Genomic DNA, 14,089 nt, shown 5'->3' with positions numbered 1-14,089 from the left:
ATCAAAAGATGGCCTAGTCGGCCATCACTGGAAAGAGAGGCCCATTGGACATGCAAACTTTATATGCCCCAGTACAGGGGAACGCCAGGGACAAAATAATGGGAATGGGTGGGTAGGGAAGTGGGGGGGAGGGTATGGGGGACTTTTGGGATAGCAAAATGTAATTGAGGAAAAGATCTAATAAAAAATATTAAAAAAAAAGAGTTCTTAATACATTCTAGATACAAAATACCTATTTAATATGTGGTTTGAAATACAAAGGAAAAATTATTATCATTTGGTTTTTCAAGACAGGGTTTTTCTGTGTAGCCCTGGTTGTCCTAGAACTCCTCTTTTTAGACCAGGCTGGCCTTGAACTCAAGAGAGATCTGACTGCTTCTGTCTCCAGAGTGCTGGAATTCAAGGCATGTGTCACTAAGCTTGGTTAAAAATGTATTTTATTTTATTTTATGTTTATGAGTGTTTTGTTTGCATGTGTATCTCTATAACCCATTAGTGCCTAGTACCCTTGAGTCCCCTGGGACTAGAGTTACAGATGGTTGTAAACTGACATGTGGGTGCTGAGAATCAAACTTGGGTCCTCTGGAAGAGCACCCAGTGTTTTTAACTACTGAGCTATCTCTCCAGTTCCTTTACCAAGTATTTTATTTGAATAGATCACCAAAGATGACAGATATGGGCTGGTAAAATAGCTCAGTGGGTAAGAGCACTGACTGCTCTTCCAAAGGTCCTGAGTTCAAATCCCAGAAACCACATGGTGGCTTACATCCATCTGTAATGAGATATGACACCCTCTTCTGGTGCATCTGAAGACAGCTACAGTGTACTTATAAATAATAATAAATAAATTTTAAAAATATAAAAAGATTACAGATATGAAGATAGAAAATAAAAACAAAGATATTTGCCAGTGGTGGCACATGAATCTCCTAGCGCTCGGGAGGTGGGGGCAGGGGCAGGGGCAGGGGCAGGGGCAGAGGATTTCTGTATATTCAAGGTCAGTGTGGTCTACAGAGTGAGTTCCAAGGCAACCAGGACTACACAGAGAAATTCTGTCTTGCAAAACAAAAACAAAAACCAAAACAAACAAAAAAACCACTATAAAAACACTATCACCAACATTTTTCATTTAATGCAAATTAAACTTCACTCGTGACATCATCATACACCTATTAGGGTGTCATAATTAAGGCCCTTGGTCTTGCGAAGATTATATGCCCCAGTATAGGGGAATGCCAGGGCCAGGAAGCGGGAGTGGGTGGGTTGGGGAGCAGGGGGAGGGGGGAGGGTATAGGGGATTTTCTAAGAGGAAACTAGGAAAGGGGGTAGCATTTGAAATGTAAATGAAGAAATATCTAGTAAAAAATGAATAAATAAATATCCTTACAAAGAAAAATTTTTTTCATCAAAATTGAAAATATGACTATCTTTGAAATGATCAAATGATATGGTCCAACAATATTACTCCAGGAATTTATCCATGAGATGAAAACTGTATTTCCCATGTTTGTATATAGCAGGCATAGTGGCTTATACCTGTAATTCCAAGACATTGGAGGCTGAGGCAGGAGGATTGCCACAAATTTCAGTTGAGTTTAATTTATATAGTCCAGCCAGGGCTATATAATGAGACTCTTTCTAAACAAAACAGAACAACAAAAAACAAAAAAAGAAAACCAAACTAAACAAAAATGTTCACATCAGGGACCAGAGAGGCAGCACTTGTTCTTGTAGAGGAGGTGGGTTCGATTCCCAGCACACATAGTGGTTCACAACTGTCTGTAACACCAGCGTCAGAGGATCGATCCCACACCTTATTCTGTCCTCCTCATGCACGAGGCACATTCATGGTGCATAGACATACATACACATAAAATAAATCTAAATATAAAATTTAACAATGAAAAAAAAAATGTTCACATCAGCTTTATTTGAGGGCCTGTGAGGTGATCTAAGCAAAAGCACAGACTCAAGTGTGAGGATCTGAGCCCAATCCCAGGGGCCCAGGGCAGGGAAGAGAACAACTACTTCAGCCTGTCCTCTGACTGCTGTGTGTACACGTGTAGACATACACATGAGTTAAAAAATGGAAAAGAAAGCTTTCTTCACCTTCAAGTACTAGTTACATATTACTAGACTGGAAAACTGGAGCTATGCTTTCAAATGCTGCAGTCTGCTGACAACAGTGCTGTTTCGCATGAAAGTACACAAAGGCAAGTCACAAAGGTCTGCTTGCTTTTGGCTCTTCCTCACCCTTGTCCAGTGGTGGTGGACATCCATGGTTCCCAGCATCACGTGGCCCAGTGCACTCATACCGGAGCGGTCTGTGAATACAACCGTGCATCCTGATGATAAAACACAAACCCTTGGTTATAGCCAAGAGTATTCGACCTTATAACACTGTGCAAATAATTACTTAAACTTAGTGTAAACACTCAGGACTAAATCCAGTAGATCCTAGAGGCTTCTATTATGTTTCTGCTTCTTTAAAGGAACAGATTTGAGCTGGAGAGATGGCTCAGTGGTTAAAAGCACTGACTACTCTTCCAGAGGTCCTGAGTTCAATTCCCAGCAACCACATGGTAGCTCACAATGGGATCTGATGCCCTCTTCTGGTGAAGACTGTGACAGTATACACATATACAATCAATCAATCAATCTTAAAGGAACAGATTTAAACATTAAAATTTTTTTTTTCAAGACAGGGTTTTTCTGTGTAGCCCTGGTTGTTCATGAACGCAGAGATCTGCCTGCCTCTCTCGTCCTCCTGAATGCTGGGATTGAAGGTGTGTGAGTGCTATCCCTTTTAAGAATTTAACTCTGATAAAGTCAGTTAGCCACTACAATGTTACAGAGCATACATATGTGAAAGAGAGTGAACAACGGTTACCTTTCACATTCTGAAGTGGCTCCAGATTCTGCTGTGCTAGGCGGCTGAGACTGTGCAGCTGGCTGCAGCGATGGGCAACTCCCCAGCCTCTCTGCCACCTAAGTCAACAGACACAACTACATTAACAGCAGTGCCTTGGAGGATGAACAGGCTCTCACCCCAACTGCCTACTTCTTGAGAAGGTCAACAGCTGCTTCCTGAAGCAGACACGCATCATGCTTTAACTGATCTTACAGTTCCAAGATGGTCATTATCTCTTACATTTTTAAAAAAAAATCATTCATATTATTCTTATTGCTGTGTGTGTGGTGGTGGGGGCTTATACCACTGCAGTGTCAGAGGACACTGTCAGGAGTTGGTTCTCTCCTTCCACAGTAGGATCTAAGGACAGAACTCAAGTTGTTAAGCTTGCATAGTAAACACTTTTACCCACTAAACCATCTCTCCAGCTCCACCCACACCCTCCTTAAGCCTCCATGATCTCTTTATGTAGCTACCTGACCCTGAGGTGAGGTTCCTGGGTATTACAGATGTGTGCTACTGTACTATCCTTGGTATTAGGTGATTTTTAAACTTTTAAGATTTATTACTGTGTGAGCATGAGGTGTATATGTGTGCACATGTCTATGTTTACAGAGGCCAGAGGACAACTGTGTGGAATCAAGTCTTTCCTTCCCCCTTTATGTGGGACCTGGGAGGTGGAATTCAGGTCATCATGCTTGGTGACAGGTGCCTTCAACCACTGAGCCATCTTGCCAGCCCCAAGAAATACTGGATTTTTAAATAAAGCAACCAAAAAAAAAAAAAAAAAAAAGGAACATGAATTATCAGGTGTTGTGATTTGAATAAGACTGGCCCCACAGGTTCACAGATTTGAATCTCTATCCACCAGGGACTGGCACTATTTGAAAGGATTAGGTGTGGCCTTGTTGGAAGAAGTGGGGCACTGGGCATGGCTTTGAGTTTCAAGCCCATGCCAGGCTCAGTGTCTCTTTCTACGTGCCAATCATGGTGCAGAACTATCAGCTACTGTTTGAGAGTTTTCCTGCATGCTGCCATGCTTCCTTCCATGATAATAATGAACTAAACCTCTGAAACTGTAAGCAAGCCCCCAGTTAAATTCAAGAGTTGCCTTGGTCATGGTGTCTCTTCATAGCAATAGAACAGTGACTAAGACACAGGAGTAAAAGCATTGTTGCCATGTCAATGTACTGCAAAGACTTAAAAAAATATGTTGTTTATATTTTAAAATAAGAGGATGGGGTGTGGAGTAGAGCATGACGCTAGCGCATAGACTTTGAACATGTACCTGAGCTACATTCATTCCTGCATATTTGAATGTGTACACAAGTGTGGAGGTCTGAATGAGACTGGCCTCCACAGGCTCATGTGTTTAAATGGTTGTTCACTAATTGGTGGAACTATATGAGAAGGATTAGGAGATGTGGCCTTGTTGGAAAAAGTGTGTCACTGGGGATGAGCTTCCGGGTTTAAAAAGCCCAAGATCTCTCTCCCTCATGGTTGTTGTCTCAACATCTATGCTCTCAGCTATTGTTTTAATGACATACCTATCTGTCTCTTGACTTACCCTCTGAAACAGCTCCCAGTTAGATGCTTTCTTTTGTAAACTGCCTTGGTCATGGTGTCTCTTCATAGGAATAAGCCAGTGTCTGGGACAGATAGGGCATTTTCTTTAGTACCTGATGTCTGAAAGCTGCAGAAGCTCAGACAGCTCATTCTTCAGGCGATCCAGCTCCTTCCGAAGTGGCAGACTGTTCCTCAGCTTCTTCACAGCACCTTTCCCATTGCTACCTAACCAGGACCTAGACCCAAAACAGAAGACAGACCTTACCTTTCCACCAGTACCACACACACACACACACACACACACACACACACACACACACGGCCTTGGATAGGGATCCGAGGCAGAACACATGCCTACAACAAGTGAGGCCTTAGCTCTCTCCCCTGGACTGCAAACCAAACCAAACCAAACCAAACCAACCACCAGTCCCAAACACACACCTTAAAGTAATCCTCTGTTAAGCTGAATTTTCGGTCTTTTTTTTTTTTTTTGGACACAGGATTTCTCTATGCAACAGAGCCCTGGCTGTCCTAGAATTTGTTCTGTAGACCAGGCTATCCTCGAACTCAGAGATCTGCCTGCCTCTTCCTCTCAAGTGCTGATTAAAGGCGTGTGCCACCATTGCCTGACTCAGAACTTTACTTCTAACAATCCTACTTCAAGAGGCTGCCTACTCTTGTTGAATCATGTTACTGTTATGGCAACTTCTTTAAGTATTGCAAAAAATTAAATTTTAATCAGACCAAATTTATCACTAGGCTTTAGAGATGAAACAACTATGAAGAATGTGAAGATTCTTCACATTCCAGTCCAGTACCCAGCTGAGGTACTGATTCATCTTCATCAAACTCAATAAAATAGGCTCAGTAGAAAAGATGTTCTCTTATTCTTATTTCTTACAATATTTTCTTCAATAACACAAGGAGAAAAATGTTAAAGATTGTTTTAAGGATTAGAAAGGGGTAGCTGTCAGAAGATGTACTGAAGGCATCCAAAGCCCTTCCTTGATGATGTCACTTGCTGTGCTAAGAACAGCTAGACACAGGCACACTTTTTATTGCCTGCAGTCTTTGGAAGTCTAGAGAAAGAAGATACTTGGATGGACTCCTGGGGAGGGGAGCTGAAAAGGCAGTGTATTCATTGTCTGTCTCTGTCTCTGTCTCTCTCTCTCTCTCCCTCCCTCCTTTCCTCCCTCCCTCCCTCTGTGTTTGTTTGTGTGTTCACAGAATGAGAAGGTGGCTGAGCCAAGGGAAGCATCTCAGAGCAGAGTGGGAGGGACCCAAGCATGCCTGTGCAAGAGAAAGCCCCAGCAGCTGAAAGAGCTTAAAGAGTGAACAGAGCACTCACACAGTTCCTCACAGGGGATACCTGAAGAAGCATGGGACAGAGAGCTTAAATGTGCCTAACAAAGCCAGCTCTGACAGAAGAAGGTGCTTCCATCAATCATTTTGGATGTGAGCTAAAGCATTAAGATGCATTCAGTTTAAAACTTGCAAAACAATGAAATCATTATATATTTATCAAATAAATACTTATCCCAGATATCCAATATGTTGGAGTGCTGGGAATATAGGGGTGACAAAGTCTTCATGTAAAAGAAGACTTACTAAAAGGAGAACCAAGTGTCACAAAAAGATAGCAGGGGCTGGTGAGATGGCTCAGTGGGTAAGAGCACCTGACTGTTCTTCTAAAGGTTCTGAGTTCAAATCCCAGCAACCACATGGTGGCTCACAACCATCCGTAAGGAGATCTGACTCCCTCTTCTGGAGTGTCTGAAGACAGCTACAGTGTACTTACATATAGTAAATAAATACATTAAAAAAAAAAAGATAGCGAGGACTCATAAATGAATTTCGGCTGGACGGCTCTGTACAACGGGTAATGTGGACCTGAACCTGTGGTGTGTGGGTAAGAAGGGAGTGTGTGCTGACCACGCAAATTCACCTACAGAAGATCCAGAACATACAGCTCAGGTGGTTCTGCAGAGGGGAGGCCTAGGGTGTGATAAAAGAGAAGAGGGGAGACCATGAGGGCTCTGCAAGGCAGGATGGGGAAGTGAGGCCTTACTGCTAGGGAAATGTGCTCAGTATTGTTTGATTCACTACTTGGCATATCAATTAATCCTGCTCATATCCCCTTTTAAGAATTCTGAGTTCAAACTGAGCATAGTGGTGCACACCTTTAATTCCAGTACATGGGATACAGAAGCAGGCTGATCTCTGTGAGTTCAAGGCCAGCTTGGTCTACATAGTGAGTTTTGGAATTGGCACGCATTTTTAATTTCAATACTCTGCAGGGCAAGGCAGCTGGATCTCTGGAAGTTCAAGGCTGGCCTGGACTACACAATGAGTTTTAGCCTAGCCACTGATAATTAGTGAGACCGTGTCAAAACCAAAACAAAAGTACAGGGACCACAGACTTACTGTCGACTCTGAGGCCCAGTCTATACTGCGGTCCACTTTTAGGACTCTTTCTCTTACAGTACTACCCTCTCTCGTGAGTGGCCTGGACCTTCTGCCATAAAATTACACTTGCTTAAAGCTAAACTCAAACTCTATAAGGCCTTCTACTGGGTTCATGTAAGTCCCTGAGAGATCAGCGTTCAATCATCTAAAGGGCTCCTTGTAATGCTAAGCATCTATCACAATGCTAAGTCATTATTTATTTCATCCTTGAAGGTGGGAAAGATTCTATTTAGCTAATGACAAATTCACCATCATGACATGACAAATATCTACTGATAACTAGACTGATTAATAGTGATCAATTTCCCTGATGTTATTTCCTGAAACAGTAGTTTATAAAGCTGTTCTCCTTAGGGGTACAGGAGTCTGAATGGAAAACAAAGCAGGCGCTGAGGAGAGTGGGGATTCACAGCAAGGTGGCTCACAAGACAAAGGCAAACTCGGAAGTACATGCTAATGAAGCTAACAGGGGGGCTCTAAGGTGAGCAACTGTCACCTGCACCAGGAATCCCACCTGTCACCTGCCCTGCCCCCCACAGGTGTACTTCAACCAATGCTTGCTTTGTTTTCCTAGTGCTCTTGCACTGAGCTACACCTCGCACCTTCATATTTATTTCATAGTTTTAACTTCAGGTCATTTAAGGTATTGAATACTTTCTGTGAACACATGCAGGTTAGCACTCAGTGCTGACAGACACATGCCTTATTTTTGGGAACTCACTATCTAGGACAACGTAATATAATAAAGTCTATCATATTAAAGATGGGGTCTTATTGAATATTTAAATGAAGAATTATAAAAAATCAGCTTATACACGAAACCCTGAAGAATATTGCTGAATTACCTTTTTCTGGTTTCAGTCTGTTTTTATTATTTTGCCAGATAGCTAGCACTTAGTTCTGGGCCCTTGGTACAATCTTTAAATAATGGATGCTCACGAAGCTGAGACCAGAACTGTCCTCTACAAAATACTCCACGGAGCCACAGACGTAATGCTTGTCTGAAACTCTTTAATACTTAACCCTTAAACCCTTAGCTTGAGCAAGATCTAATGTCTTCATTTTTGTTTTTGTTTTTTGTCTTTTTGTCTTTACTTAAGCAATCTCACTTTTTCTATCTCATTTAGGTCAAACGTTCCCAGTACCATGTCCACGTTTACAGAGGTCAAAGAAAGCAAACAGCATCCTCTCAAGGTGTCTGCAGACTGTCTGCAGGCTGCAGCATCTTCTCAAGGTGTCTATGTCTACCTTTCCCTCTGCATTGCTAAGCTAGCACCTGAATGTGACAATTCCCACCCCACATGGCCGCCTGGCATCTGCCCTCACTTCCACCCCATCACTAATCATCTCCCACATCTCCATCCCCTCTAGCATGCTTGCAGAAGGAAATCTAGGTGATGGAATGTATACAAGAGGCGATGTGTTTACGAGTCATGAATATACACAGGGATCACAGCTAGGCTCTTGCCCACATACACTGGTGCCACAGCCACACACTTGTCTCCCCTTCTGCTAGCTTCCTCTTCACCTTGGGGGAATGTGGCCAGATGACAAGGGGTCCTGTGTTAGAGCAGTTAATACATGGGAGGTTCAGTGGCGGTGGACAGCAAAGGATAATGTTCTAAGTTAATAATGTTCTAAGTTATGGGCAGTCACTGGCTTCTTTGGATATAATTGCTGAAACAGAATGGAACTGGCTTTAAGGAGACTACTCTTAAAAAATTGAAAAGAAAAAGAAAAAAAAAAAGCATTAGTCTTGGCTGGGCATGGTTGGTTGGGCCTTGAATCCTAGAAGATAGAGACAGGCAGGCCTCTGTGAGTTCAAAGCCAGGCTGATCTACATAGGGAATTCCAGGTCAGCCAGGGCTATACAAGCTGTTAGCCTATCTCAGAAAACATAAAAATAAAACAAAAAAATTATAGGAGTATGCAAAATTACCAAATTGATAGATTGAAATATGTAATGCTAATATTTTGGTATATCATCTGTCCTTTTACTTTACAAAATATATTCCATAAAAATGGGCTCATATTGGGCATAGTGTTTTACAAACAGCTTTCTATACTTAACATACTGCTATGAAAATCTGTCCTAATCAAAAAATAAGTTCAAAACCACAAAGTTATCAAAACATTAATAGCCGTTTACTAAACAAAGTATGCCAAATATTTCATATGTATTTTTTTGTTGCTGTTTTTTGTTTTGTTTTGTTTGAGGCAGGGTCTCACTATGTAGCCCTGGCTGCCCTGGGAACTCAGTTATGGCCTCAAACCAAGCTGCGCTCAAAGTAACAGATCCTCCTGCCTCTGTATCCCAAATGTATCTAATTTTTATAATTTAAAAATATTCTTTTTCAATTACCTATTCAGGATGGTATTTTATCAAGGTATCTGTTTATCTTGAGACAGGGTTCATTATGTATCTCAGGCTGTCCTGCCTTCATCCCTGTAACTAATTCCTAACTACTCTCCAAAGGCTGGGGTTGCGGCCATGTGCTGCTACACCTGGCGTGTACTTCTGTAAGTGTGGATTATTAAGCTTAATTACCTCTGAACTCTCCACATAGACTGCAAGTGTACAATGTGTAAAGAGCTGATTTTAAAAACTTAAATCTTTTGCACTTATCTGGCATTAAATAATAATAAAAAAGGAAGTGTTTCTTCAACTTTAAGAAACAATGAAATATATTTCCTCAAATATATTACTAAAACTTCTTTTCCTGCAAAACCAGAGCTACATTTAAACAGAAACTACACGAGGCCACTTAAATAAACCCTTTTACTTACGTTAGGGTTGTTTCCACTCTTGAGACGTGTGCGAGGTCTTCATCAGGGTCCTTGAACCCAGTAAAGGAATAATAGGACCTATGCCATTTGATGGGTCTGTCAGGCATCCCTGTAGCTTCCTTGAGAGGCTGGGAATGCACATTAGTGTTCAAGCTTTGGACGTGTTCAACAGGCAAACTGCAGGAGTTGAGAATATACAATACTGTGCTTAGCAGATCGCTGCTGTGCAAAGTAAATCTGACTGCTCGGAATCCTAGAGAATATAATTCCCCCAGACAATTGATACAGATGATTACTTGTTTTAGCTTAGAATCGTTTTTCATGAAACAATTATAAAATTAGAATCTTTAAAAACATTTCATTATCCATTAAAATCTCCCCATTGTAAATCATCAAATGAAAAATCACTTCCTCCTTCAAACTCTACAGCAGGATTTTCATTTTCATGGATTTCTTTCTAGTTTGGCACCAGGAAGTAGGTGCCATCCCAGCCAAGAAGGGGATGGAGACTATTTTCAGTTCTGCCTGTGATGAATCTTGTCACTAAAGGGAGGGGGAGAGTGTCCCCACATTCATCACAAAGATTCTAGCAGAGAGCAGGGAACTGGGGACACCTGCATTGGCAGGGCATGCTAGGGGAGGCCCAGGCTATCTACCTAGTGTTGGTGTGCACAGCTCATCTTTAAAAAAATGTTTTAGATGTAGAGTGTGTGTGTGGGTGTATGTGTATGTGTGTGTGTGTGTGTGTGTGTGTGTGCACCACATATATGCCAGGTGTCCAGAAAGGCCAGAAGAGGGTGTAAGATCCCCTTGGAACTAGAGTTGCATAGGGTTGTGAATTGCCATATGGGTTCTTGGAATTGAACCCAGGTCCTCTGGAAGAACAGCTAGTGTTCTTAACCACTGAACCTTAGTCCAGGCCCAACACTCAACATTTAAAAGAAGCTTGAGAACTACACAAGGGAGCAGGAGATATAGTGCAGTGGCAGAGTTCTTGCCTAGAATGCACGAAGCCTTAGGCTTGATTCATAGCCTTGACAAAAAGTTAAATTCTGTTAAGTATTATTAGTTATAATTTAGACAAGTTCTCACTATATCACCCTGGTTGGCCTCAAACTCACATATATCTGCTGGCCTCTGCCTCCAGAGTGATGGGATTAAACTTTGCTACCATTTTGGGCTACAAAAACTTTATAAGCACACTTTCATTGTAAAGTTTCACACACATACACATGAGTAAAAGTCTGTTAACAGACATATAGTCACATACTTTACTAGATATAACCACTGTTAACTGTTGGTACATAGTCTTCCAAAAACATGTATTAATCATGTAGCTAAGCACACAATGTGGATATGCACAATTAAATTAATTAAAACTAAGCTGAGTATGGCGGTGTAGGCCTGTAGCTCCAGCTCTCGTGCGAGGGGGAGGAAGATAAATGGGATTTCAAGGTTATTCTCGGCTATATGGTGAGTTTGAGGCCAGTTCAGGCTAAGATTTTTTTTCTCAACACAATAACCACCTCTTAAACCCATCATCACCACCACCACAAGAAACATTTAAATAAAACTTAAAATCTATTCCTTGATCACATGAGCAACCTTTCAAGTACTCAGAGTCACAAGGCTCCCATTTATCACAAGGCTAGTACTTGCTATACCTGAAGGTTCATCTGTGGAATACTTACAAGCTCCCTCGTACAAGCTGTCCCTCTTAGATAGTGCTGGTCTAAATCTTTTCTATATTCTTCTTTGAACTGTATTATTGTTGGGAGCTATTAAGACAACTCTATTGACTTGATCTCCGAATTGGGCCTCTCCCCCCCCCCCGAGAAGAAAAGGGGGTCAAAAGCAGGCCACCAATGCACCGTTCCGAGAACCACAGAATGTTCCAGCCCTAAGTCAGCGCCAGATGTCCTGACCACAAGATGTACCCTGATACCACCAAGTTCCTGCTTCCCCATGTAGTTGCCAAAAGAAAAATATCCGCTGCCCCATCCCTCCTGCTCAGAAGTACTTCCTCCTTTGCTTGTGCATTTCCGCTGCCCCATCCCTCCTGGACCCTTGTCCCGGGGAAATGATCTTGCTGACCAGGCCATTTGGCTTACATGCCTTACTATTAAGCCTGACCCACTGTCACAGGCTCAGACAGCCCATATTTTACATCATCTCAATGCACAGACACTCAGACTACGATTCAACATAACCAGGGAACAAGCCAGACAAATTGTTAAACAGTGTAAAAATTGTCTTACCCTGTTGCCAGAACCACATTTAGGAGTTAACCCACGGGGCCTTGTCCCCGGAGAACTCTGGCAAANGGATGTAACTCACATCCCATCTTTTGGGAAGCTTAAGTTTGTGCATGCGTCCATCGATACCTCCAGTGGGTTTTTGTGTGCCTCCGCCCACACTGGAGAAGCTACCAAAGATGTTATAAATCATTCATTGTATGCCTTTTCTGTCANGGGACAGCCCAAAATTATCAAAACAGACAACGGNCCTGGATATAGCAGTCTTAAGTTTAAACAGTTTTGTGCACAATTACAGATCAAGCACATTACTGGAATTCCCTATAACCNTCANGGGCAGGGAATTGTTGAAAGGGCCCATCAGACCTTNAAGAATACCCTGACTAAGCTCGGGGCCCAAGAGACTATCTACACCNTTAAGGGAAANTCAAANCAGCTACTGTCTCATGCACTTTTTGTGCTTAACTTTTTAACTCTAGACATAAGTGGTCGCTCAGCAGCTGACCAACTTTGGCATCCTAAAACCAGTCTAGAATATGCTCAAGCACTATGGAAAGATCCCCTTACAGGGATTTGGAATGGGCCAGACCCCATCATCATCTGGGCAAAAGGCTCAGCCTGCATCTATAATTCCAAGGAAGGGGGAGCCAGATGGCTCCCTGAAAGACTAATTAAGCCATTTAATACCACCCAGGGTGGCACTTGAGAAGATGTTTCATGTTTTCTCTTGTAGGGTTGCCATGGATAGATCTCTCACAATATTGATGATGCTGGTCATGACGGCGACAGCCAGACAAGCCCGGACCTATCAGGTTTTCAACTATACCTGGATTCTTCAAAATCAGGCCGGAGATATAGTTACCTCCAGCTCCAAGATTGGTGCAGAGCCCCATTGGCCCGTGTTAGAAGTAGATATCTGTGTCCTCGCATTGGGTGCAGACGCCGCCTGGGGCACCCCTGATTATTANATGCCTCAATTAACAGCAGTTAACACAGGTGATAAAAAGATTGATCCAGGTTGCAGCAGTGATATACATCATGCTGCCCTGGCCTTACACACTGGAGGTATATATGTCTGTCCAGGAACTCATCGAGATAGATCTCTAAATTATAAATGTGGCTATGAAAATGATTTTTACTGCGCCTCTTGGGGCTGTGAAACCACTGGGGATACCTATTGGACCCCATCCTCCTCTTGGTATTATGTCACAGTTAAACGACTTTACCCCAATTCCAAAGTCACCTCCCCTGGAAAACAACCCTTTAATAGCTATTGTTCCCCCAATCCTTCTAGACAAGGGTGGTACAACCCATTACAAATTGGCTTTACAACAGCCNCAAGGACTGCTGACTGGACCAAGAGAGGATTCTCTTGGGGGTTGCACATATATAAAGAGGGCACAGATTGGGGATTGACATTAAAGATTAAACTACAAAAGGAAATCCCCAACAAATATAAAGCATCTATAGGGCCTAATCCCCAGTTACACCACCCTATATCCCCAAGCAATCCTCAACTCCCAGGTACCCGCCCCACTGTTCCTGCCCCAGGGTGTGCTAAGACCCTATTTCAGCCCACTCTCCCAGCAGGGGCCTCCCTCTTCCACTGATTTACTGTGGTCTATATTGAATGCTTCTGCTTTAGTCTTGTTGGATAGGACACAAAGAGATAATGTGTCAGAATTTGAAGATTGTTGGATGTGCTTTTCTGCTTCCCCGCCCTTTTATGAGGGCATAGCCTTATTTGGAAATTTCCTGTTTTCAGATGCTAGGCCGCTTCCCTTCGAGTCAGTTCAGCTTACCTTGACAGAACTCTCTGGGGTAGGAAGTTGTGTGTTGGGCTCAGGCATGCTTCCGCCGAGATTTGCAATAACACGTTTAGAGTAAATAAAAATGGGTTTTCTTGTCTTCTTGCCCCAAATGATACCTTTTTGGCATGTTCCACGGGCCTTACATGGTACATTATTATACAAGATTTTATAAATAATAGAGATTATTGTGTCTTGGTTCAGCTTTTTCCAAATTTTAGTATTCATGAGTCAGATGACTTACTGAAGTTTTGGGATCGAGGCGCCTCCTTGCCATCCCGCCACAAAAGAGAGCC

General features: G+C 42.4%; 1 protein-coding gene across 4 annotated transcripts in view; it reads right to left on the bottom strand.

Moving 5' to 3' along the window:
- The window catches only part of Tcaim (T cell activation inhibitor, mitochondrial), a 36,880-nt gene that overhangs the window by 7,383 nt on the left and 15,408 nt on the right, over positions 1-14,089 (bottom strand). For 2 of the 4 annotated variants that reach the window (XM_021172944.2, XM_021172945.2), the window contains exons 5-8: positions 9,731-9,983; positions 4,591-4,713; positions 2,891-2,988; positions 2,254-2,345 (exon numbers count right to left, since the gene is read on the bottom strand). In XM_021172944.2, coding sequence (XP_021028603.1) covers positions 2,254-2,345; positions 2,891-2,988; positions 4,591-4,713; positions 9,731-9,983 — 566 coding nt within the window. The remainder of the gene's footprint in view (positions 1-2,253; positions 2,346-2,890; positions 2,989-4,590; positions 4,714-9,730; positions 9,984-14,089) is intronic. The other 2 variants (XM_029481546.1, XM_021172946.2) reach the window with 1 other exon arrangement.

Source organism: Mus caroli, chromosome 9 (genome assembly GCF_900094665.2).
Source record: "Mus caroli chromosome 9, CAROLI_EIJ_v1.1, whole genome shotgun sequence".
Classification (NCBI taxonomy): Eukaryota; Metazoa; Chordata; class Mammalia; order Rodentia; family Muridae; genus Mus; species Mus caroli.
Note: the sequence above shows the minus strand (reverse complement) of the source record. Positions and strands in the feature narration are given on the sequence as shown.